This window comes from Eriocheir sinensis, chromosome 12, assembly GCF_024679095.1.
Source record: "Eriocheir sinensis breed Jianghai 21 chromosome 12, ASM2467909v1, whole genome shotgun sequence".
NCBI lineage: Eukaryota > Metazoa > Arthropoda > Malacostraca > Decapoda > Varunidae > Eriocheir > Eriocheir sinensis.
In genome coordinates, this window is record NC_066520.1 from 2,191,892 (window position 1) to 2,218,792 (window position 26,901).

The 26,901-nt window shown below is 45.5% G+C and overlaps 2 protein-coding genes across 4 annotated transcripts in view; one reads left to right on the forward strand and one right to left on the reverse strand.

Annotated features, from left to right (window-relative positions):
* LOC126997300 (xylose isomerase-like) overlaps positions 1-18,075 on the reverse strand; it is a 63,543-nt gene extending 45,468 nt beyond the window's left edge. The window contains exons 1-3 of the mRNA XM_050858299.1: positions 17,911-18,075; positions 1,394-1,543; positions 1,172-1,285 (exon numbers count right to left, since the gene is read on the reverse strand). Coding sequence (XP_050714256.1) covers positions 1,172-1,285; positions 1,394-1,543; positions 17,911-17,977 — 331 coding nt within the window. The 5' untranslated portion in view covers positions 17,978-18,075. The remainder of the gene's footprint in view (positions 1-1,171; positions 1,286-1,393; positions 1,544-17,910) is intronic.
* The window catches only part of LOC126997298 (uncharacterized), a 38,260-nt gene extending 12,097 nt beyond the window's left edge, over positions 1-26,163 (forward strand). Inside the window, exons 1-2 of one of the 3 annotated variants that reach the window (XM_050858296.1) lie at positions 21,828-22,787; positions 22,860-26,163. In XM_050858296.1, the coding sequence (XP_050714253.1) occupies positions 22,237-22,787; positions 22,860-24,699 (2,391 nt within the window). In that variant the 5' untranslated portion in view covers positions 21,828-22,236 and the 3' untranslated portion in view covers positions 24,700-26,163. Of the gene's footprint in view, positions 1-21,827; positions 22,788-22,859 lie in introns of those variants that run through there. The other 2 variants (XM_050858298.1, XM_050858297.1) reach the window with 2 other exon arrangements.
* Positions 26,164-26,901: the final 738 nt, after the last annotated feature.

Below are 26,901 nucleotides of genomic sequence, written 5' to 3' on the forward strand. Positions count from 1 at the left end.
CGAGCTGGGGACAATCAACAGGCCGCATAAATAAAGCCTACCGGTGCTATGGGCCAAACATAAAAAAGTAGTAGTTGTAGTAGTCGTAGTAGTAATAATACTAGTAGTAGTAGTACTAGTAGTAGTAGTAGTAGTTGTTGTTGTTGTAGGCAGGCCAGACACCTGCCACAACGAACTAAAGGCTCCCCAATGAGGTATATACGGGAGGCAAGGGGATGCAGCAAGACCACCCCGTGTCCTGACTTTATTTCCTCTTTGTCTCAATAGTTAACACCAGAGAACAGTTCATCATACTTTATATGGACAAATTCGATTACTTTCCTGACTTAAAAATTCTTATTGGTAAATATTATATATCTACATACACTCTGTAGGAACTACATACACGGAATTTATCAATAAAACCGTCATAAATTTAACCTGTCCCCTATAAAAAAGAGATTAGAAGAATGGCCAAAATAGAGGTCAATTTCGGAAGGAGAGGTGTCTCGATATTCTTCTCTTGAAAGAGTTCAAGTCGTAGGCAGGAGGAAATGCAGATGTAGGAAGATTGTTCCAGAGTTTATTAATGCAAGGGATGAAAGAATGAAGATGCTGGTTAACTCTTGCATAAGGGATTTGGACAGTATAGGGATGAGCAAGAGTAGAAAGTCGAGTGTAGCGGAGTCCCGGGAAGGGGGGAGGCATGCAGTTAGCACGTTCAGATGAGCAGTAAGCATGAAAATATCGGTAGAAGCTAGAAATAAATGCACAATAGAGGCGGAATTTAAGAGGTAGAAGACTGTCAATAAGAGGAGGGGAGATGATGAGCCAAAGAACCTATAATTTCACTGTCCAGGAGAGCTGTGCGTGTGGAGCCGCCCCACACGTGAGATGCATACTCCATACGAGGACGGACAAGGCCTCTGTATATGAATAGCATCTGGGAGAGGGAAAAAACTGGCGGAGACGATAGGAACCCCTAACCTCGAGGAAGCTGATTAAGTAAGAGCGGAGGTGTGAGGTTTTCAGTTTTGGTGAATACCACTGTAATGAAATTTCAGTTTACTGCTCCGATTTGTTTGTGTACCTAAAGTGTGAAAATTTGCAAAAAATCTGCTGTGGTTGCCGAGTGTAAGGAGATCTCATGGGGAAGGTGTTTAACTGGTACTTTATGCGAAACCATACCTACCAAGTTTGGAAAAAAACTCAAAGGCTGCACGCAGCCTTCGCTTAGCGTTGTCAAGGGAGTCAGATCCGTCATCCCACGGTCGCTTAATGGTTGGTCCCCCAAATGGGTCACTTCCTGAAAGAAGTAAAAAAATTAGTTTCTAATGATTGTGAAAAAATGGAACAATTTATCCTGCTTGGTGTAATAATTACTATAATTAGGGCTTAGACAGATGTTACTTACCAACGCCGCGAAATGAGTGCCAGTAACAAACCGAGAAGCGAAGCCAGTCCTCCATAGTTCTCCCCAAAACCTCCTGATTAGCATTGTAGTGGCGGAATACCAAGCTCTCGCTTGGTTCAGCGTCTGGTCTGTATTCAACCGGCCCAATACCTGCAACACAACAGTACAATAATGCGATAATTATCGACAGTAAACAGTCGAGAGGTTCCCAATGAGAAGAATAGACGGATTATAAACAGTGAAAGATGAGAGTCAGTCGTCTGCTAAATCTCATCATCATGCGATAATAGGGGAAGCGCACTCTACAACATACTGTAGAAAAGACGAAAGAATGATTTTAAGAAGAAATGTTTCACCAACGAATCCCAAGAATAGACTTAACCTGGCTATATACTGCAAGAACATCCACCTGACACTGAGAAATCGCCAAAACGAAAAGAAAGATATCATGACATGACATAACACCTCTCCCCCTTTTCTAGAAGCCCTGGATATCAAAGACATGGAGCACAACCTCCTTCCCTAGAATGCAAATAAACGTGACTTCTTAATCCAACCAATCAGAGGAGAGGACGTGCCACCGAGCAGGTGAAGCCACGCTTTAACTGATTATGGGGTGAGGTGACGTCATTACGTTCCACCTTTCCCCCACAAGCCAGCGCGCTGGGACTCCACCGCTTGCATAGCTGGACTCCACTACCCTATGGGTCGTCGGGGTTGCTGGAAGTCGGATTCTGCGCTGCCACGCGCTGGAGACGTGTTCGGGTACCGTTTCAGTGATAGGTGTATATAGAAAAAATATAAAAACTGGGATGGGTCAATGAAAGTGGATTGATCTCATTAATTACAAGGGCGGCAAATCCAGGACGCAATAGGACGCAAGGAATTGCACAGGAGAAAATTCATGCTGGACCTCTACAACAACTCAAGCCTACAACTAATGAAAAACCCGTCTCAGCATCGCCGAACAGTGCCCAGCAACAAGCAGCCAGGCTGCTCCCTCACCCCTCCTCTGGCTCTGCCACAGCTGCTGGTGCTGCAGCGCAGGCTGGAGCATCGGCACCCCGGATGAGTTGCACCTGGTCCGTTGCACAGGCAGACAAGAAAACACGTTTCAGGGTGTCACAGCTGCCCTCACAGCTGCTGTTGAGCCACTACTTCCCCTACTTACTGCTGTGATTGCCTCTAAGGCTGAGGTAGGTAATATATATAAAACTAAGATTTTGAGTGATTGTGTGTTTATGTGTGTAAATGTTAAATAAAAATATAAAAATAAATAATTTTCAATAAAAGTGGGAAGTTTCAACATTCATGACAGGAGGTTGCAAGCGACAGGGGAGGAGGGAGGGTGAGTGGGGCGAGTGGAGATGCTTCCTTTATTGTATCTTAGTAAGCCTTTATTGTATCTTTTAGTGCCTTTATACACATAAGCAAACATTATTATAAGCAAAAAACAATTTATAATTGTCATTCATTTCTGGTTTCCTACTCTCTTTTTCTTTCCTTTCCTACAGTTCCCGCCTCGCCCCTGCTGTTGATGACCCCTGGGATGAGGCCCTGGCATCCTTGGGACATCTGAGCGATTGGGAGCAGTTTTTTTTTTTTTTTTTTTTTTGCTTATTTTTTGCAAAATTTTTCACTTTTTTATTTTTTTTTCATTTTTTTTTTTTTTTTTTTTTTTTAAAGTAAGTTAAATTTCTTATTAAAATTTTTACTACTAAGTACTAAAGTATTATTAGTGTTAGTGTGATAGATATATTAATAAATTATATTTACTATTTTTTTTCTTTTTTTTTCAAAAAATCGGTATAAACTACCCACGTTCATTGGCCGTGTAACAGGGAAACAGGTTCAGTGTTCCAGGGTTAAATTCATTTCAACCAGACTGTCTCAACTATTCTTATCTCAACCACCGAGAAAATAACATCTCACTTCAACTCCAAAAAAGGGTCAGTGTCCTTTAACACGATTGAGGAACAAGATGACTAGCTACGGTGGATTCATCACCAAATTAGGTAAAGAAAACAAAACAATACTAATTAATTAAAGTAAAATTAATATATTACGCTAAACCAGGCTGCCAGGCGTCGAGACAGCTTCATGGTAGTTATGCCGTATAGGTGTTTGGGAGGACTTCAAAGTTTCCTCGTTTGCAAGTCAACTTATAGACGACATGGGACTTCTAGAAGTTTTTTTTTTGTCTGGTCGTGGTTGTTTTTGAGTATTAGGTTGTTGGTCTATGTGTTTTTGTAGTAGATGAGTTTTACTATTTCGTCGGGGCCTGTGAGTTTCACGTTTTGGTGAAGAATTTGCTTCATGATTCTCTCCTCTTCTTTGTGTGCCGTCGAGAAGAACGCTCCGTTAGAAAAAAAAAAGAAAAAAAAAATTCAGCTTTCTTTTCTTACGAGTTGGGGATGTACCAGCTGTCGATGATCTCCTTAGTCTGGCGGTTGATGTCCTTTTCGCTAAAGCCGCTGTTAATGAGTACTTGAGTGGATCTTCCGATTTCTTTGTGTACTTGTTCCCAGGTGCTGCAGTGTGTGAGTGCCCTTCGGATGGAGGTGCCGATGGTGCAGTCCTCATATCTTTGGGGGTACTCGTTTCATCCGTTGAGGCATAGTCCAGCATTTGTGAGCTTGATGTAAACGTCTGTGTTGAATGATTCGTCTTCCTATTTGACGAGGATCATCAGGACGACAAATACCACTGACGCGAAGCAACTCGAACAACACCTGGAAGAAACCTCCGGCCTCACCTTCACAACAGAAAACAGTATTGACCACTCCATGCCCTTTCTCGACTTCCTCGTCATTCAGGAAGAATAATTCAAAACAGACGTCTACATCAAACCTACGAACGCTGGGCTATGCCTGAGCGGAAGCGAGTGTCCCCAAAGATATGAGGACGAGAGAGAGAGAGAGAGAGAGAGAGAGAGAGAGAGAGAGAGAGAGAGAGAGAGAGAGAACCTTGGCAGGATCAGGCGGGAGAGAGGGAGAACGGGGAAAACGAGTGTGAGAGAGCGAGATGAGGCTCCTCCTACCTCCGGTTGTTGTCATCCCTCTCTGCGCGTGATTTACATAGATTTACATAGAAATTCAGAACACACAGACCCCATGGTCCAGACTAGGTGGTCAGTCCTTAAACCTAAGTGATTCTACATTAATCAGATAGCTACAAAACTTTGCATTTCTACTTTAGTAAATATGAAGTTGAAGGAAGTGTCGGTCGAGCTTGTTTTTAAAGGAGTCAGTCGTGTTACACTGGACCACTGAAGGTGGGAGCTTATTCCATTCTTGCACTACAACGTTGGTGAAGAAAAAATTGGGGCAGTGTAAATTTACTTGTTTACATTTAAGTTTTGTGCCATTATTTTTCGTTTGCAAAGTGTCATCGATCAAAAATAATTTTGATTTGTCCACATTCGTAAAGCCATGAAGTATTTTAATACATTCGATCAGTTTTCCTCGGAGGCAACGTTTTTCAAGAGAGAACATGTTTAGGGTTAAGAGCCTTTCGTCGTAATGTTTGTTGCGCAAGGAAGGGATCATTTTTGGTGCCCAACGTTGAACACCTTCTAAATTAGCAATGTCCTTTGCATGGCAGGAAGACCAAAACTGCACCGCATATTCCAAGTGGGATCTGACTAAACTATAGTAAAGAGGAAGTATTACTTCTTTATTTTTGAATAAAAAGTTTCTTTTAATTTAATGAAGCCCAGCACTCTGTTCGCTATATTTGCTGCATCGATGCATTGCTGTGGAATTTGAGATTTAACGCGATTTTGACACCCAGATCCTTGACGCATTGAACGATTTTGAGTTTAACGCCACGCATTTCGTAATCTAAACTTTTATTTCTTGTTCCAACTTGAAGAACCTGGCACTTATCTATATTAAAGGGCATCTCCCATTTATCAGACCAAGCTGAAATTTTATACAAATCATCTTGGAGGCATTGTCTGTCTTCGTTAGTGAGAACCGAGTTACCAATCTTTGTGTCGTCTGTAAATTTACTAATGAAATTATTGATTCCAACGTCCACATCGTTGATGTAATTAATGAAGAGAACTGGGCCAAGAACCGAGCCCTGAGGGACGCCACTAGTGACAGGCGCCCACCCTGAGTTAAATATATCTATCACCACTCTTTGCTCTCTGTTGCTCAACCACTTCCCGATCCTTTGGTGTACTTGACCGTCAATACCTATTTGTTTTAAGTTATAGAGTAATTTGTGGTTTGGAACTTTATCAGATGCTTTCCGGAAATCAAGATGGACTACGTCCAGTGATTTGGTTACGTCATAAACTGAAAGGCTGTCGTTGTAAAAGATAGGTTTGATAGTCAGGATCTACCAATCCACCACCACTTGTGGTGGCAGGTGGATTCTATCCAAGTGAGGTGTGAGTGCCCTCTACCTCCCATGGCGCTGTCCTCTACATTTTCTTTTGTGGTGGTACTCCTGGGATGGGAGATGCCCTTTAACGTAGACAAGTGCCAGGTCCTTCAAGTTGGAACGAGGAATAAAAAGTTCGATTACGAAATGCGAAGCGTTAAACTCAAAAGCGTTCAATGCGTCAAGGACTTGGGGGTCAAAATCGCGTCAAACCTCAAATTCTCACAGCAATGCATCGATGCAGCAAATAAAGCGAACAGAATGTTGGGCTTCATTAAAAGAAACTTTTTATTCAAGAATAAAGATGTAATACTCCCGCTCTACAATAGTTTTGTCAGACCCCACTTGGAATATGCGGTACAGTTTTGGTCTCCCCACCATGCAAAGGATATTGCTAAATTAGAAGGTGTTCAGCGTCGGGCAACGAAAATGATCCCTTCCTTGCGCAACAAATCCTACGAAGAAAGGCTTTCCACCCTTAACATGTTCTCTCTTGAGAAACGTCGCCTCCGAGGAAAACTGATCGAATGTTTTAAAATACTTCATGGTTTCACGAATGTAGACAGATCAACATTGTTTATGATTGATGACACTTTGCGCACGAGGAACAATGGCGTAAAACTTAGATGTAGACAAGTAAATTCAGACTGCACCAAATTTTTCTTCACCAACATTGTAGTGCGAGAATGGAATAAGCTCCCACCGTCAGTGGTCCAGTGTAACACGATTGACTCCTTAAAAAAAAAGCTCGACCGTCACTTCCTTCAACTTAATATCAACTAGAGTAGAAATGCAACGTTTTGGAGCCTTCTGATTAATGTAAAATCACTTAGGTTTAAGGACAGACCACCTAGTCTGGACCACGGGGTCTGTGTGGTCTGATTTTCTATGTAAATCTATGTAAATCTTTATTTTTGTTTATTTTTTCTCTCCCATTCACAGCGAGTGGAGTTTTGTAGTTGGGCCACAGTAAAGTGCCTCTCATTCCCCAACTACTATGCTGATCTTCATTTGGGGGCACTTTCCAGTCTTTCTGTTCCCAGGGTCCTGCCTATCCCATGCTGAGTTGACAAGGCATTGGGATGTATTATGGCAGCTGGATCCTGTTGTTTTCTGCCATCATCTTCTCAGCTTTTTATGCATGTTTCTTGTACCAATGGCCCCTGCAGTCAATCCAGGAGGAACTGGCGGATTGGTATGTCAGCTATTTACTACCTTTAAATGAATTTAATTAAATAATTGGATAATCCAATAAGGTCGTATAGCGTTAAGATTGTTTCGTTTTTAAGATAATAACAAATATTTTGTATAAATACCACGACACTTGACAGAGTTGTATTCCAACGTTGTCATTCTACACATCCAGAGCCCAGGTCACTTCTCTCAAGGTCATGGAAGGGTCAGCAGGTGGGCCCATGGGTGGCCCGCTCCCGCCACTGCCTCTCCCCTCCCTCCCTCTCCCTGCCTCTCCACGTCGTTGGCTGCACAGCCGCGAGAAAGAACTCATTTACAATGTAAACAAGTACTTTTTAGACGAAAAAAACAACAGAGGATTTATCATACCACTAATGTTAGTGAAAGAACTATTGAAAGAGTCTGCGCCAAACTGGATCATGAGTGTATGACGAACAGGTCACCAAGACAGCCTGTATTCTCGTCCCCGAAGAAGAAGAGAGAGAGAGAGAGAGAGAGAGAGAGAAAGAGAGAGAGAGAAAGGAGGAGGAGGAGGAGGAAATGAAGGGAGGCTAATGGTGATCCACTTAACGCCTTGACTCTAATCCCACAATTGGAGACAAGAGATGTGGCAGCGTGGTACGGGAGGAGAGACCCCCGCAGAAACCTCCCAATCAGCCCGTTCCTCGTGGATTCACTATAGTCCGGAGCAGACCTTAAGTGGTCGGGGGTGCGAAGAATGTCTCCGCCTCTGTTGTTGTTTTGTTTTAAATAACTTTTCTTTTATTGTTGTTATCTTTTTACGTCTTTGTTGTTGTTGACGGGATTTTTCTATCAGTTTTACTTATTTTTATTTATTCTGTTGGCCGGTGATATTGAAAGTAATCCTGGCCCACGCCGGCAACCTGCTAAAAGTTGCCGTGTCCTTTACTCCAACATTCGTGGGCTTCATAAGAATTTGAAGGATCTTACAATGGCTGCTGTCAACCATGCCATAGTTTTCTATGCAGAAACTCTTGTTACTAACATTAGAGATATTTCAGAGCTTCTTATTCCTAATTTTAATAAACCTGTTCTAATTAGATGGGATTCCTTTCCTCGTGCTCGCATACCTGTCAAGCTACTGTGGTGTCTTGCCACAAGATATTGCGTTAGAGACCATAAGTTTGTGTATAAAAAATGTAAGACTTGACAGGTATGGCTCCGACGGACTCAGGCAGGTTGCACGAGGTAGCTCTTCCTCCCCCCCCCCTACACACACACACACACACACACACACACACACACACACACATACACACACACACACACACACACACACACACACACACACACTAACCGTAACAGTAACCGTTACTCAGCACGCTCACATGAATTTAAATATGGCGCGTACGATATATTTTAAATTGTTTAAAACAAACATATTAAAAAAAAAAAACATCGCAAGCGGAGAAAAAACGTAAGATTTTCAACTTACGCCATAAGACTTGAAAATCACCGAAATTACGTAAGACTTACGCAAAAAACGTAAGACTTGACAAGTATGTGCTCGTGGCATGGGTTTGTATATTAGATCTGGTTACAGTGCACAACACTTAACTAAATTTGTATGTCACTGCCATGAGATGCAGCTTGTCAAAGTCTCTAGCAAATACAATAATCATTATATTTTCAGCCTATATAGGAATCCAGATGCTAATAATGACTTCTATGATTGCCTTTTAACTGCTATGGCTTCAATACAGTCAGCTGATGTCAAAGCATCTTTTATATTTGTTGGAGACTTGAAGGGACATCACCTAGAATGGTTGGGTTCTGTATTTCCAACCAATAGTAATGGTCTTGCTGCTCTGGATATCTTTAATCTGTCTGGTTGTGAGCAGCTGATTCATGAACCTACACACAGTTCTGAGAACTGCCTGGATTTGGCTTTAACTGACATTCCTGGTGTTGTAGTGGCTTCTGTCCTTGCTCCCATAAGTACATCAGTCCATAATGCCATTCACTGTAAGATTTGTTTAGACTTCACTGTGCCTGATATCACCATTTCCCGTCAGGTCTATCTTAAACCTCGAGTCAATTGGAACAATGTTTGTTCTGAAATTGATAATGTTCATTGGCATACTATTTTTCGATCCAATGACCCAGTCTCTGCTCTTAATACTTGTCTATTAGATATTTTACGCAGAAGAGTTCCATCAAAGATAATCAAATTTCGTATGAGAGAAAAAGCCTAGTTTAATGATGACTGTTAGCGGGCCTGTACTGATAAGCATGGAGGTATTAAGGGTGGAGTGGCCGTGAGGCGCTCGGGCTGACGCCAGCGAACTGTCAGTCGGCCATCTTTTTTTAGGACTAGGCAGCGATTGCTGGGTAGTGATGAAACACGTCATGGAAGTATTTCTCAACGTTGGAATGCATGTTTGACCCCTGTCTTAGAGGTGGGGTTGGGGTGAGGTCACATAGTTAATAAGGAGAGTCAGGACTGTTTATGGGTTGGGCTATGATGACTTAGGTCGAGAGGGTTAGGACAGCTAATATAATTAATAAGGGGTGTCAGGTCTTGACCCAAGTCGATCCACACATACTCTCTCAGTCTGTAATTCAGTAGAGCTCTCGTGCAGCGAGAGTAAAGAAAGGAGTGTCGCTCCGTGTGTGGTCTGGGATGCCGACTACCTGTGTTGCATTTGGGTGCAATGAACAAGCGAACTAAAAATCTGATCTATCCATTACTTTTCACCAGGAAGTTATTTATTTATTCATTTTTATATCTGATGTTCAAGCAGGCGTGTATGCCTTTCATAAACAAGACTGATGCACAGGACATATGCACATTGATTATTTGATCCAAGTGTTAGGAACATCTCTCTGACAAGATCGTTGGCTATATAGCCGGATTTGTCAGCTTAAAACTTAAGAGATCTTTAAAGTGTGAGTCGTGCTGCAATGCTTTATTTACCCAACATCTGGATCACGAATTAATTTCAGTTAAAAATAAAGGCCACCTATCTTTTCCATCCAGAGATGTTGTCATTTGTCTTGTGTGTGGAAGAAAATTCAGAGAGAAAGTTTTACAGTATAGTGACCAACCATATGCAAAGTTGTCAACACATGCTTGGCACAACATTGTAACACTAGCTTGTACTGTCTGAGTTCCAGGAGAGGGCTGTCTTCTCCAGCCTGGCACAACATATGTTGGACAGTGATCTGTTCACTAATCATCTTGTGTTACTGATCACAGCTGTAGCCGAGACCTATCTGCAGGTCAGGTACAGATATGCAGCCAGACATTTTACTGCACGACTAATTTCCCTAAAAGGCGCCAAAAGTAGAGCCAGGATGAATAAATTAGTACTTTTTAGTGGACTGTGATTCTGTGTATAATATATAATATCTAGTCTTAAGGACCTGTTGGCATGCAATATATGGGTAGCAGTAACACTGTAGTTTCATTTGACACGCCAGCATATTATAAGTAAGTGTAAACAGTGTAAAATGGGGTAAAAAAAAAGTTACTGAAGTGACAGCTCCTACAATAATATGGCGGACGGGGGAGAGCGGTGGCTTCATCCGTGACAGTGCTGACCGCGCGTCTCACAGCCACTCCACCCTTAATACCTCCATGATGAGGAGCATATGGAGACAGAATCGATGCCATTTGCTATGGGATAATTATGTTGCTCTTAAAGCTGATGCTCAGAGTCAGCTATTTACTACCTTTAAATGAATTTAATTTAATAACTGGATAATCCAAAAAGGTCATAATTATAGTGTTAAGATTGATTCGTTTTTAGGATAATAACAAAGATTTTGTATAAATACCACGACACTTGACAACGTTGTATTCATTAAAAGATAGTAAATAGCTGACATATGAGAGGAAGTGAGAGGTGTTGAGAGTGTGTGGCAAGGTGCGGGGCGGGGCTGACCCCGCAGCCGCCACCACCCCACCCGCCAGTTTCACGTGGATATACTATAGTGTTACTTCGCTTCTTGCGAAATGGGACAAATGTGTTTTGCTGAGTGAGTAATTGATTTTTTAAAGTTTAACCAGGCTCCCTTTACGTTGCTATCATCTGATAGTTGTATTTCTGTTAGTTTTTGTCGGATTTCTACGAAATTTGCTCTTTTGAAATTGGCCACCATTACTTTATTTTCAGTGACTTGTTTGACCTCTGTTGTTGACGCGCGCTAATTTATGATCGCAAGAACCGAGATGTTCTCCTACCGTAACATTACTGACTAGATTATCCTGGGTTTATTCAGATCTTGGTGAAGACTGTTCTTCAGTTTCTCTACGACACTCAACCCACCCAGGACGGGACAGAACCCTAGCGGCTGCCCGCTCTAAGTATTAATGTTCCACTATGGGACTTGATATTGAAAAGCATGTTGCTCAGTGTCTGTCCTTTGAAGGAACTAAGAGTAGCGCAAAGACCTCTCCATTTTAGGAATACCCGCTACTAGCCGGACCTTTCGACGTTACTGACATTGATTGATCTGTTGCAGTTCCCTTGCAGTCATCAAAGATCCTCATATGTCCTTGTTTGCGCGTATCACTTCAGCCGTTTTGTGGTATTGACCCTATTTCGTATCAAGGCTGACATGTCAGTTGCTCTTATCAAGGAGGCTTCTAACAAACTCTTCATGTTGAGGCGGATAAAGTCCCTTGGAGCACCCCAGCGGACGCTAAAGGAACTGCACACCTCCTTCATCTTTCCTAAACTCCTCTACGTCTCCCCTGTTTGGGTGTCCTCTATCAACAAGACCCAGCAGCGCCAACTAGAGAAAGTGCAAAAGCGAACCTGTAAGTAGATTCTCGGCACAGCATACACCACATACGAGGGAGCACTCGCTCAGCTGAATCTGCCCATCAGTTAATCTGACGACATCCGGCAAGTCCCTGCTCCGTAATCCACGCCATCGACATCTGCTGCCACTCTCACTCCCTTACCCCACCAATCCCACTCGACACCACAACTCTCGTGCCCCGATCGGAGGGCGCTCAGAGACAGATACAGACTCAGCGCCGTCCCGGCTATCGTGAAGGGGATTAACGGCTCTAGGTCACATGACCACCCTACACACACACACACACACACACACACACACAGGCGGTGGCTGAGTGGTTAGCGTGCGGGCCCTGCATTCACCGCGCCATGGACGACGTCGGTTCGAATCCACCCGCTACCACCTGGGACTTTTCAGCCACCGCCGAGTGGCCTAAGACTACCCACATGCTGTCCTGAAGACCACCCATCAACCCGGACTATAGAAGAAACCGTCTAAGTGAATCAAGGCGTAAAATACACACACACACACACACACACACACACACACACACCGAAAGTCATATACAACGGCAGCCACTATAAAAAATATTTGCCTGTGCCACTAACTGCTGGGACCGTCCAAGAGACCCCGCAAGAAAGCCTACCTACTCTACAGGCAGCACCTGAAAATAAGAAACTACGGGGCCTAGGCCCCCTTCACACTGTGCCGACACTAGGCCACAACAATCTACGATTGGGGTACACGAGGTCTTGGGCAAAGTAAAGGGATGCAAGCCAGGTATTCCCACGTGGGGGGACGCTGGACCAAAATTGGTGTAGAATGTGCAGGCAGATCGTAACGTCACAGATTGGACGAGGAAGTGTAGTGCTGACTTGCCTGATGGGCGAGCCTCCCATAACCCACTTAACCAGTAGGGTACCTCTTTGGCCGACTGGTAAAGGAGTGGCTCTCCCGATACGCTGGTCGCGGGTTCGATCCCCGGCGCCGGTAAAACCTTTCCTTGTCTGGATTAATTTTTCGTGTGTTTCGTTACACGCAGTAGTCGTGTGGGAGTGCAGAAAAGAGCCAATTCTGGCATTTCACTGGTGACAAGGCGGTGACATCCTCTCCTGTGGTTCTGTTGTGTCTCCCCGAGAGGGTAACAGGTAGAGTGATGGCCCATGCTCTCCGAAGTTCATAGAAAAAATGGGAACTCAACTCACAGAAATTAATCTAAATGTGAATGGGGAGACGTGTAGTGCTGACTTGCCTGATGGGTGAGCCTCCCATAACCCAGTTAGCCAGTGGGGTACCTCTTTGGCCGACTGGTAAAGGAGTGGCTCTCCCACGCTGGTCGCGGGTTCGATTCCCGGCGCCGGCAAAACCTTTCCTTGTCTGGATTAATTTCTCGTGTTTTTCGTTACACGCAATAGTGTGGGAGTGGAGAAAAGAGCAAATTCTGGCATTTCAGAAGAGGTATGATTGCTGCGGGGACTTCAGTCTTGACTCTTGACCCAGCCACCGGCTAGAGAAGGTCTATCTGAACAGTCCGTTTTCTGTGACATGGGAAACTCATGTATAGTATGCCTTCGTGTTGCATTGTTCGTGGGTGGAGATCCCTGCATCCCAAAGGGACCACACTGCTTTTTCAGTCTTCCAAAAGATGAAGATACAAATAACACACTTTTTGGCTTAGTTTTTTTTTTATTAGATCCTAAGCTAATTCAACAGTTCAATATTCTGTATAATTTCATCATACTGCATATGCATACATAAAATAAATCATAATAATCATAAGCCACATATACAGCACATAGTTGAGCATGCCAAGAGCAGAGGAAAGAGATAGAACTAGCTAAGCTTAGCTGCACTGGGCACCACCAAGACTTATTTAGACTTATTATAGGTAAACAAGAAAGATAAGAACCCTGGATTATAAGTGAATGCACATGCCCTATAGTCATTATTATTATTATATGAGTGAATTGCCCTAACACTCCAGGGAAAAATAATGCAGAGGGCACTTATACATACAGTACTGAAAATGCATTCCAGGATCAGAACCTTGTTAGACGTGCAACGGACTATATTACATTATGATACCTTTAAATTCCCACACTCTCTTTCTTTCTCTCTCTAAGCTCATATATCCTGTGACGTCACTTAGAATGCGCAAAGAGTGGTGGGGTAGGGGGGATCGAGACTACCTGGTGTTTCTTCTACCATGGTCTGAAAGAGGTCTAGAAACAATTGCCGGATGCTGAGCGGACGTTGCGGAAGAGTGTGGGATCGCTAGGGGGAGCGCGAAAAATTATTCCATGCTAAATTTCTACGACAAGAGTCGGCAATGTCTGGACCAAAGGTCATTTCCACTTGAGGTCTGAGGGAGGTCTGGGACAGTCTTGGCTTGTCCAGAGACAGTTTCGAAGACTGTCGAGGCCATTTTAAAAATTTTGACTTTTCTATTGGCACAGTCGTCGGTACCGATTACTTAAGAATAATGGTCGAATTTCGTAACGACAGTTCTTGTCTAATGAAGGACGTTCGTGACGACTGTCGGCTTAGAAATATTGGCTAAAAAGTTGTTGGGACATTGGGGGTTACTGATTGCCGACAAGTTAGCAGCATGTCCCAAGACAAAATATTTTTAGACGGCGACCATTGGCCAGCTGGTCGACCAAACAGTTCACAGACAGTCTTGCCGATATTCGGCGACCGTCTACAAAACTACCGTCAAGACCGTCTGCGACTGTCGGTCAATCGGTCGGCAGAGTCGTGGTTGTCGTAGACGTGATGCCATTTAAAAAGTGACCGTTGAGGCTAGTCTTTAGACTAAATGCCAGCATGTCGCCGATATGCTAGCAACTATTTGGCCGAATGTTCCAGGCAGGTGACGATCGTCGACATTCAACTGCCGACACCAAGACACCGAAAAAAAACCCTCCCTCCAGCATCCCCCCATTCTTGGAGCATTGGAGCCGACTTGTGAAATCCAAAAGTCGATGGGTTGTCGCGCCCCAGCATCGGCACAGTGTGAAAGGGGCCTTACGGCCGTATCATAAATCAACCCCTTCGACTGTCGAACCTCTTCGGCTATTTTCTGCTACCATAAAACTCGAAGGTTTTTTTTCCGGAAGGGAAGGGAAGGTGTTGGAAGGCGAAATTGTTGGAATCTGGCAAGGGGTCGAGAGGGGCACATCTTCGTCAGCCCCTTCGCATATCTTATACGTCAATCCTGTATTTCTTTCATTAATATAGTAGTAAATGATCCAGGAATTATACGAAAATTTATTCTATCTAATATGAATCGGCAAAAGTATTTTAAATAAATATTTTAAATGTTGTTAAAGACTTAAGTGTTTGTATCATGATTTTTAACCCTTGCCGTGTCAACACACCTGTTTGATTAACTCAAACAGGTAGTCTTTTGCTATAGCTCCGATGGGGGTCGATCACTTTTCTAACAACTCCTTGCTTGACGGGATGGTAGCGAAGGGCAGAGAGGTGGTGGCAGCGGGCACGTTTGGACTCCTGACTGACTGCGTGGAACAGTGGAGGGGTGGAAATACGGGACGCCAGGGATGCCACCCTTAACATTCACGCTATGTACGCAATTATAGCTATATGTTTACCATTCAATCAGCCATTTTATTTGTGATTATACATCGAAAAATATGTACAATCATACAGATATGTGTAAAATGCTTCAATCATCAACATTCCATGTAGTGGTGTTTGCAAAAGCTACCAACCCAATCCCTAGGAAGGGAAGGGGTCGGGGTCCACATAACATAGTGCACAACAGAAAGGGGACACCTTGTAAGGGAAGGGGAAGAGGAAGGTGGTGGGGGAGATGTATAGAACGGCCGTTATAGGCCCGCCTCGACTCCTCAACACACTACACCCCCCAACCTTCCACTCTTCCTTACTACTCATTGTATTGTTCCTACTCCTACATATTTCGTATTTCCATTTTGTAGATACTCAGCCTAAAGGCTGCGAGGCAATGAATTAACCATCTATTATTATTATTGTTTTTGTTATTATTATTATTATTATTATTATTATTATTATTATTATTATTATTATTATTATTATTATTATTATTATTATTATTGTTATTATCAGTAGTAGTAGTATGATTATTATTATTATGAATATTATTACTATTATTACTATTATCATTATTATTATTATTATTATTATTATTATTATTATTATTATTATTATTATTATTATCATCATCATTATTATTATCATTATTGTTGTTGTTGTTATTATTATTATTATTATTATTATTATTATTATTATTATTATTATTATTATTATTACTATTGTTATTATTATTTTTATTATTATTATTATTGTCATGCTCTCCTTTCTAACTTGATTTTTGCTTACACGATTCCTCGTGTCCTCAGTGATGATGAGACAGAATCTAAGAATCAAGTTATCCGTGACATTTGACGATTTAACATTAAACAAACATTTGTTACAGCACATCATCCGGCAACGAACGACCTTGTCGACTCACTAACAATATAATTCTAGAGATTTTTCGTCATTATGCAGTTCGTTTTTAAGTCTCGGGAAGATTGGTTACGTCATGTAGCAGCTTGTATTAACGGCTCTGTCAACGCCTCACTACATCTTGTTTGGCTATGATAAAAGACTGCCAAAGGGTGCAGCCTACTTTTGCAGCCTCCTTGCCCCCTCTATTCACTTGATGACCACACACAGATGTAACTTCTCAGTTTTCAAACCATTCATGTTCTGTGAGGGATAAGCTGAAAACTTCTTGAGAGAATATGCTCTGCAAATAAAACCTCCAAGCGAGTCCTATCATTCTCAGTGTCGGAGACTCCATTATGAAACGTTTACTTGATCGCTCATGCAAGTTGCTTCCAAAATTCTCCGGCCCCTACCTTGTCATTACAAAGTTGCATGGTAACAAGTTCAACAGTCTTGATTCAGGTAATCATTGTTCAGAGGTAGTTCACACTGATAGGCTCAAGTGAGAGGATGTATATCTTCTTCCTAACACTCAGCTTGCTACCTCCCTTTTGAGGCCTCTACTCCGACACCTGACGCTAACTCCTCTTCCTATCGTCAAAAGTTGAGGTCCCCTAGTTGAAGCAGAGGAAGAGAGAGAGAGAGAGAGAGAGAGAGAGAGAGAGAGAGAGAGAGAGAGAGTAATTCACCATGGCCTGATCACGAGTTGGACTCGCAATAGCCAGCAAGTACCCTCCCGACATAAGCAAGCTCATGCTCATTATAGTTGATCTATGGGTACTGCCATGACCTCACACACACACCACACCCCCCATTCCCCTAGCTCAAGGGGGGACAGTAACCACTCCTTGTAAGCGGAAAGATTCCGGCCTTAGCGGTGTTCGAACCGCCACATGTCAGGCCGTGAAGCCTGGCAACGCAGCGCTCTAACCGAATAAGCTACGGAGTGGTGGTCTCTCTCGAGACAGCCAGCCGTTTCCCTATATGGAAGAGCACAGAGATCATAGTACCGATCTTTGGGTAAGACTGAGACCACTCACACACAACACACCGCGACAACGAGGTCACAACTCCTTGCCTGACGTCGCGTACCAACTCACTGCTAGGTGAACAGGGGCTACACGTGAAAGAATATAAACCCAACTTACTTTCACCCGGCAGGGGAATCGAACCCCGGTCCTTCTGGTTGTGAGGCAGACGCTCTATCCACTGAGCTACCGGGCCGTGTGTGTGTGTGTGTGTGTGTGTGTGTGTGTGTGTGTGTGTGTGAGAGAGAGAGAGAGAGAGAGAGAGAGAGAGAGAGAGAGAGAGAGTTTGTGTGTGTGTGTGTGTGTGTGTGTGTGTGTTGTGTGTGTGTGTTACCACAGTCTGCTCACGAGCAGGACTCTTCATTGCTAGCAAGCACCCTCCCGATTAGAGCAAGCTCATTATCGTCGATCTCTAGGAGCTGCTGGGACCTTCACACACCTCATCTACTTTGCTCAAGGGAGTACTGTAACATCCCGGCCTGAGCAGGGCCTAGCGACGCAGAGCTTTAACCACTGAGCTATTGGAGCGGTGTGTGCGTGCGTGTGTGTGTGTGTGTGTGTGTGTGTGTGTGTGTGTGTGTGTGTGTGTGTGTGTGTGTGTGTAACTCATTAAGCTATATAAAACAGTAAACAGCCAACCTGTAAAGAACTCTGAATCCCTATTGACATTGTCCGTCTTTTGGCGCTTGGGGGTAGCCTGAGCCATGGCAGAGACGATCTGGTGGTCTGCCCAAGAGAGAAGCTTAACAAGACTGGTATCTGGTGGTGTGAGGGACTGAAAGTGGTCCGCCTACTTGACTGCTGTTGCTACATGCGGCCACCCAGCACCGAGTTTTCAACATGTACGATGAACTATTGACATCTAAGAATACTGAATTTATAAATAGCATTAATATATTGTTATGTCATATCCATTAACTGCGAAGAGCTGACATGGCAAGCTCTTATAATCACCTTTAAAATTTGTTAATCGGAACCAGCGCATTCGGTCTAATAAATATCGCCCAAACATGGTACTGTGTTTCATTGCTAGGGACGTCACCAAGAGAGACGCTGAAGTCATTTTATGCTTTACTTAGGTATAGTTCAAGCTCATCTCGATTATGTTTGCTTAGGTGCAGAGGAAGAATAATAAAAAAGTAAATTATTGGCAGGGCCGGATTTGCCAATAGGCAACATAGGCCATTGGCCTAGGGCCCACTGGTAACTGAGGGCCCACTGGGGTCCTGGGGGCTTAAGTTGTGGTGGCCCAATGGTCGAGAGAGAGAGAGAGAGAGAGAGAGAGAGAGAGAGAGAGAGAGAGAGAGAGAGAGAGAGAGAGAGAGAGAGAGAGAGAGAGAGAGAATAATGTTCGTTAACCTTCAGCACCTTGACCAAAAATCCACATTCATCAACTTTTGTGTGTCATATTCATTCCACAAAAATTAAATTTACTGACTCACAATGCAGGTTGCTCTTTTGAAACTGCCGCAGTCACCAGACTCGTATGTGTGGCAGAGTTGCCATGTTTGTCCTTTTAAGGACAGTCTGTCCTTTTTTGAGCCTGTTTGTCCTTAAGTTTTCTTGAAAAAAGGACAGTCAAAATCTCTCTCACACACACACGCACACAAACAACACACACACAATATATATATATATATATATATATATATATATATATATATATATATCTATATATATATATATATATATATATATATATATATATAGATGACAAAAAGAAATGTATCACTCGAACTCTATTTTCATGTTATATTTTCGTGATGACTAACATTTGTGCTTTCCTAAGGCGATAAAATAGTACTTAGAAACAAAACACATATAAATAAATGCTTTTGAGATCTCAGGCAGTCATTCGAAGTTCTGTTTTGTGCGAAATGCAGAGACCGTTAACGATTTTTTTTTTCGCACATACGTACTGTTATAATTTTCATCCCTATTCACACATTCGCTTATTGAGAAAAAAGGTTGATTGGTCTCTTCCTACACTACTATGAGGTTTAAATAGGCAAGGAAAGGCTTTAATATCCTCAAAGCTGTGTTGAAATTATAGCTACTTCTATTGCTGGTGTTAGTCTGTTTAAATTTCCGCCTTTTGCACGCAGCGTTTGTAAAATAATAAAACCTCACTGAACTCGCCACTTGTTGAATAAATGATCGTTGAAAAGCAAATGTTGTTGAGAAAATTAACTAGGGAAAAAAACTGCTTAGAGACACCCACTTGAAGACAAACAAAAGAAATATTACAATTTTACAGAGACGCATTTAGAAACAAAACATGACACTGAAAATAGAGAAAGAAATAGTTACGTCGAGAAAATAGCTTAGAAAATAAAGAATATGGTACAGTGACATGACAAAATACGAGTGTGTAAGGATGACCAAACATTTTTATAAGGACTCTTAGAAACAAAACATGGCACAAAAATGGAAAAAATAACAATAACATCGAGAAATAGGTTAGAAATAAAGGATGTAGAGTGACATGACAAATTACGAGTATATAAAGGATGACCAAACATTTTTCACAAGGACACTCTTAGAAGCAAAAGGAAACCAACGAAAATGCCTAAAAAAATTATATACACAAAATATGCCATAAAAGGAATAATAAACCCCAGAAAAGGCAAGATCAAGAGAATGTAGATGAAATTAGAAGCTTCACGGCGGCCATTACGGGAACTAGGACGAAGCAGGAGGTACGCACGGGAGACATTTTTCCCTCTAATTCAGGTACGCGGCATTTACACTACATCACAGGTAGCCAGACTAATTAAACAGATCACCAGGTACACTTCACCACTAACATTTCCCCGGTGAGACTCTTAGTAGTGGAGTTATGAGGGTGAGAACTGAGCCGGCGTGCAACATGGCGGCGCACTGTTCCTGAAGGCGTTAATCATTATTCCATTTGTATCCCTTTATGGCGGTTCTGTCACTTCTGTGTGAGTGTTACTGGTGTGTACGTGTAGCTTGTAGTCCCTAGTATGTGTGTGTGGCGTATGGGTGTCCTGTGATGTTTGAAAGTGTGTTAAAATAAGGATTAGCGGTGAGGATGCTGAGGACAAAAACAGCACACCATGGTAACGCGCCCCCAGTGTATACCCGGTCTCATTCATCACAATTAACTGTCATTAGGTAGATTTAAGCATTCTTGACCGAACATTGGGGGATTAAAATAAGGTATAGCGGTAAGGATGCTGAGGGGGACAAAACACAGCATGGTAACGCGCCTCCAGTGTATTCCCGGCTGCTCATTCCTCACAAGTAACTGTTTTCAGATAGTTTAAAGCGTTTTAGACCCACAGGCGAACGGTTTGGAAGTAAAGTTAAATATTTAGTGTAACGAAGGGAGGACAAAGCACACCATGGTAACGCGCCCCCAGTGTATTCCCGGTGGCTCATTCCTCATAATTTACTATTAATGTGTTATGTTTTACTGTAATTCTTAGTGTAAAATACATTCTGGTTCAGTTTAACTGTATTTTTTCCATTATACCTCTGTTTAAGAACAGGTTCTGCACAAAATAAAAATTATATATATATATATATATATATATATATATATATATATATATATATATATATATATATATATATATATATATATATTGGCGAGGGGGGGGCCCCCTGATGAGATTTGGCCTAGGGCCCACAAGCAAGTAAATCCGGCCCTGAATTGGTCAAGAAAAGCCACATAAGAGACTTTAAAGCTTATATCTGTATTCTTTGGAAAACCGAGAGGAACGAGGAGACTTGATTGATGCTAAAAATGTATGAAAGCCTTGTCCATTACAGTAAGCTCCGTGCCAAACGAGGATAATGTTATCTTTGTCAGTTGCAAATAATATATAGATTTTGAAATTGTGTTCGTTAACCTAAAACAAATCGGATTATGTGGTTAGAGCAGGTCTACTTTACGGGAAAGAGGTGAAATGAAAAGTGACCGAATTTTTTTTTGTCAATTCAGGCATATAAGATTTCTTAACGAATCAAACTTTTAACAAAAACGTTCACATGAAAGTCTGAGGAAACATTCCTGCACTGAATTGTGTGTGTGTGTGTGTGTGTGTGTGTGTGTGTGCCTATACAGTGTTGGGCAGCGCCAACCGAAAAGTTAGCTTCGTAAACTGGTAATCCACTAACTAAAAAGTTAGCTTCGCTCACGTTAAACCGCTAAACTCATAAAGAAATAAGTGGAAGGTAACGCTAATTGCTAGCTTATATATGTATATATATATATATATATATATATATATATATATATATATATATATATATATATATATATATATATATATATCGATATATATCTCTCTAGCTATCTATATATATATATATATATATATATCTGTATATCTATATATCTATATATATATATATCTATATATATATATATATATTACGAATGTGCTGTATGTGAATGATTGTATGTGTAATGTGAGAATTGTAGCATGATGCAATGTTAGCTCAGCATGGTGCAACTCTACTTGTTGGGACAAGAGAGACAGGAGGGCCAGGGCCAGGGCCCGCCGGGCAGGAAGTGCTGAGTCGAGCAGTGGGGGAGCAAGGGTGGCTGAGGAGTTGTAGAGAAGACGCGTGTCTGGGCTTGAGAGAGTGTTGAGCTGCTCCGCTCGCGAGCGGTGTGCTTCCGGTGTGCGTGTCTGCCGTGCCCCTGTACTGTGCCTGATTAACTAGCTGTTCTGTGCCCTTGAAAGTTGCTGTACTCTGTGAGGAACCTGTCATTAAACTAGAACTTAGTGTTCAACGTGTATCCTTTGTGCCCTGCCCCGTTCCTGCTCCCCTCGGTGTTCTGTGTGGGCCGCTGTGAGTGACTGGTGCCCGTGTGGCTGTTCTGGTGGGGATCACGCCGCCTGCCTGCCCGTGGATGGTTGTGGTAGGGGGTGGCGTAACATTTGGTGTCAAAGGAGTGGGATAAGTGAACAGTGAAGCGCGCCGAGTGTCATGGCGTCCCCCAATGGTCGCCGTGAGGGTGAGGAGACGGGCAAGGCCGAGGCTGACGCGGGTGAGGTGAAGCCGGGCCAGATGGACTTGTTCGCTGCCATGCTGGCCGAGATGGAAAAGAGGGCAGAAGAGAGGGCACGCGAGCAGGCTCAGAGGGCAGACGAGAGGGCACGCCATCTAGCCGAGGTCCTCCAGAGCTGTTTCTCGTCGCTGAAGGTGGAAACCCAGCAGTACACCGACCAGGGCTGCGATAGCGCGAGGAGTGAACGGCTGGAGGAGGTGCGGACCCAGGAAGGCGAGGTCCGAGGCCTGAGGGAGGCGGAGACGCAGCTGCGAGAGGTGGCACCGTCGCACGCGGAGGAAGAAGGCTCAGTTCTGGCAGGAAGCCCCGGGGCGGCGGTCCTGCAGGGGCCTATCTGGGGCTCCTGGCAAGGACTCCTGGAGCCTGGTAGCGTCGTGGCGGAACCAATAGCTGCCGCAGGAGGTTGGGGAGCCCCCGCCTCGTTGCCTCCCTCACCCCCTCCCTCTCCTCCATGCCAGCCGGCTCGCAGGTCACGTAGTCCACTCTCTTCCCCATGGCAGCAGCGAGAGGTGGCAACGTGGTGCATGGAGGAACAAGAAAGGTCACGTGTGCTGGCGACGGACGCTTGGGTGGCGGACTGGCGGGGCTCCGCGTGGGGCCCCTGGCAAGGGCCCCTGAAGCCTGGTGGCGTCGTGGCGGAGCCGGTGGAGGCTGCAGGAGGCTGGGGAGCCGTCGGAGCCGCTCCCTTGGGCCCAGCTGGTGCTGGAGTCGGACCCATTAACCCTGCCTCGTTGCCTCTCTCACCGCCTCCCTCTCCGCCATGCCGGCCGGCTTGCAGCCCACGTGGTCCGCCCGCTCCTCTCTGCGGCCCCTCGGCCTCCCCGCGCTCAGGGAGGCTTAAGCCAGCGGGGCACGACGGGAAGTTGGCGTGGAAGGCCCAGTTCAAGATGCCAGCTGCTGCCCAGAGCTGGGGCGAGGATGAGAAGGCGCTGCTGCTGACGACAGCGCTACGGGGCTCAGTGGACGGGCCCGGCCGCTTGGTGGGGAGCGCCGAGAGGACCTTGGGGCGGCCTGACATGCCGGCCGCTACACGACTCCAGGACGCTCCACAGAGGCTGTGTGGCGTCACGGGGCACTGCGTGCAGTCTGAGGGCCCAGTGGAGGCTCGTATCGGCGTAGGCAGCGCTGTGGAGCGCCGGCCGATGGACGTCGCCGATCGAGACGAGCCGTGCGTGCTGGGCCTCGACTACCTGCCGCAGGGCGAGGCCTGTGCCGACCTTGGACGGGAGCTGGAGAGGCTGCGCGGACAGGCGCCTTTGCTCCCGAAGGTCGGCTGTGCAGAGGTAGTCGCGGCGGAGCGACTGCACCTTGCCCCGGGGACGGAGGCTAGGGTCCTGTGTTGCCGGTCGGACGCGATGCCAGCGGAAGGCACGGTGGAGTCCACGGAGGGCCTGCAGCTGCCTGATGGTGTGGCAGCCGGACGGAGTCTCGAAGGAGCGGGGGAGGAGTCAGTCACGGTGCTGGTGGCTAACTCCTCCGACGAGGCTCGGGAAGTACCCGCTGGTGCCAAGCTGGGCACCTGTGAAGAGGTGGAACAACAAGAGGAGGCGTCGGGGAGCGCGGAGTCGGCCGCTGTGAGGCCGCTGCCCGACTTCCTGGAGGATTTGGCGCACCGGAGCGCCGCTAACCTGACGGAGGCGCAGACGGAGAAAATGCGCCACACCCTGGCCCAGTACGCGGACGTGTTCAGCAGGGGTGACTTGGATCTGGGCCGCACGGGGTTGGTGAAGCATGGCATCAACACGGGAAATGGTGCGCCCACCAGGAGCCCGCCCCGACGTGTCGTGCCGGCCAGGCGGGAGGAACTGCAGCGCGCCGTCAACGAGCTGGCGGCGCAGGGGGTGATGGAGCGGACAGATAGTCCATGGCCCTCAGCAGTCGTCCTGGATATTAAGAAGGACGGCACACAGCGCTTCTGTGCGGACTGCCGGGCGCTGAAGGACGAGACTGGCGAGGACGCTCACCCCCTGCCGTGGACCGACGACGCGCTGACGAGGGCCTTGGAGTTCGGGGCATTGACGACGATCAGCGGCCTAGCGGCGGCCGCCCCGCCCTGCCATGACTTCCGGGGCCGGATGGCGAAGGTGAAGATGAAGGCAGCGTCGATGAAGGCGAGCCCGGAGGGCCTCCGTGGCTCGTGCGGGGGCTGTGGCAAGAGGGGGCATAGGTGCAGTCGGTGCCTGGGGGAGCGAAGGACGCGTTCCCTCGACCGGCTGAGCCCCGACGCCCTCCAGCCGCGCTGTAAGGACTGTGGCCAGTCAGGCCACCGCTTGAGTACCTGTCCCAGGTCCAGGGACGCGGCACGGGCGGGAAGCGCGGACGGGCTGGAGAAGGGAGTCGACTTCCAGCCGTCTCCCGCCCTCGGGCCCCGCCTTGAGTAAGCTGCCGCCGCCCGACCAGCGTGTTGCCAGTGGGTGGCTTAGCGGTTGTAGCCACGACGCGTGACAGTGGACACTGGGGGCTGAGGAGTGCTCGGCGCGGCCTGACCCGGGGTAGTGTGTGCTGCTGGAGGGGCCAGTGGAGGCTCGTATCGGCGTAGGCAGCGCTGTGGAGCGCCGGCCGATGGACGTCGCCGATCGAGACGAGCCGTGCTTGCTGGGCCTCGACTACCTGACGCAGGCCAGTAAGGCTCGTGGTGGCCTCGGACGGGAGCTGGAGAGGGTGACCGGAATGGTGCCCTTTGCTTCCAGGAGGTTTTCGAGCATGGCTGCGTGGGGAGGTAGTCACGGCCGGGCGAGGGCACCTTGCCCCGAGGGTGGAGGCCAGGAGCCGGTGTCGACTGTCCCGAGCGTCACGTGGAGTGGATGGCGTGGAAGAGCCCACTGAGGACTGGCGGCTGGTCGACGGCGTGGCTGACAGGCGGAGCCCCTTGGGGGCGCGAGAAGAGACTGTGGAGGACGTGGTGGAGGACAGACTGATTTATGTGTATTGCATGTATTTTTCTGTGTTCAATGTTCGGCCGGGAGCTCAGGCTACCGGTGGATTTGGCCACGGGGCGGCCTCCCGACGTGAGCTTGCCCACCGTCACCTCTGGCTTCGCAGCGGCACTGCAGGAAAGCCTGGCTGAGGTGCACCGACGCGTACGGGGCAAGCTCAAGGTGGCAGGCCAGGCCATGAAATGAAGGAGACATACGACCGGCGCAGGAGAGGACGTGAGCCCCAGCAGCAGCGAAGGGGACGTGTCAGAGGTCGACCAAGGGGCGAACGAGAACATGGGCGGTGCGGGCGAAGCGGCAGATGTCAGTGACGACCCTGAGCAAGGACTTGGGGCCGACGACGCCGCTCTGGGTGCCACCGCCTGCCTGCCGCCGCCCGCATCCCAGCGGCGCCCTCGGCGAGAGAGGCGTCGGCCGGGATGGTTAAGAGACTAGTGATGTCCCAGGGGACTGATTAGTTTGATTAATTTCATGTTTTGTTTGTTGAATGTTGGGGCAGCCGGGTCGACTGCCTTCTGAAGGGGGAGATAGTGTTACGAATGTGCTGTATGTGAATGATTGTATGTGTAATGTGATGAAATTGTAGCATGATGCAATGTTAGCTCAGCATGGTGCAACTCTACTTGTTGGGACAAGAGAGACAGGAGGGGGCCAGGGCCGCCAGGCCGCCAGGCAGGAAGTGCTGAGTCGAGCAGTGGGGGAGCAAGGGTGGCTGAGGAGTTGTAGGGAGAAGACGCGTGTCTGGGCTTGAGAGAGTGTTGAGCTGCTCCGCTCGCGAGCGGTGTGCTTCCGGTGTGCGTGTCTGCCGTGCCCCTGTACTGTGCCTGATTAACTAGCTGTTCTGTGCCCTTGAAAGTTGCTGTACTCTGTGAGGAACCTGTCATTAAACTAGAACTTAGTGTTCAACGTGTATCCTTTGTGCCCTGCCCCGTTCCTGCTCCCTCGGTGTTCTGTGTGGGCCACTGTGAGTGACTGGTGCCCGTGTGGCTGTTCTGGTGGGGATCACGCCTGCCTGCCCGTGGATGGTTGTGGTGGGTGGCGTAACAATATATATATATATATATATATATATATATATATATATATATATATATATATATATATATATATATATATATATATATATATATATATATATATATATATATATATATATATATATATATATATATATATATATATATATATATATATATATATATATATATATATATATATATATATATATATATATATATATATATATATATATATATATATATATATATATATATATATATATATATATATATTTAGCTTCTTCCAGTGGATCCTGATAGTCAGTCCAGGCTTCTTCCCAGTGTCCTGATGGTCAGCCCAGCCCACGTTCTGGCGCAGGCGAATGTTTATAGAGTGGCGCCATCTTGCATTGGCTCATGCTGCCGTCCAGAGCTCATCTTTAATCCTAGAATCTAGAGTCCGGGTTGATAGGTGGTCTTTTGGACAGCATGTGGGTTATTTTAAACCACTCGACGGCTGAAAAATCATAACTTGGTACTGGTCAGAGATTATATATATATATATATATATATATATATATATATATATATATATATATATATATATATATATATATATATATATATATATATATATATATATATATAT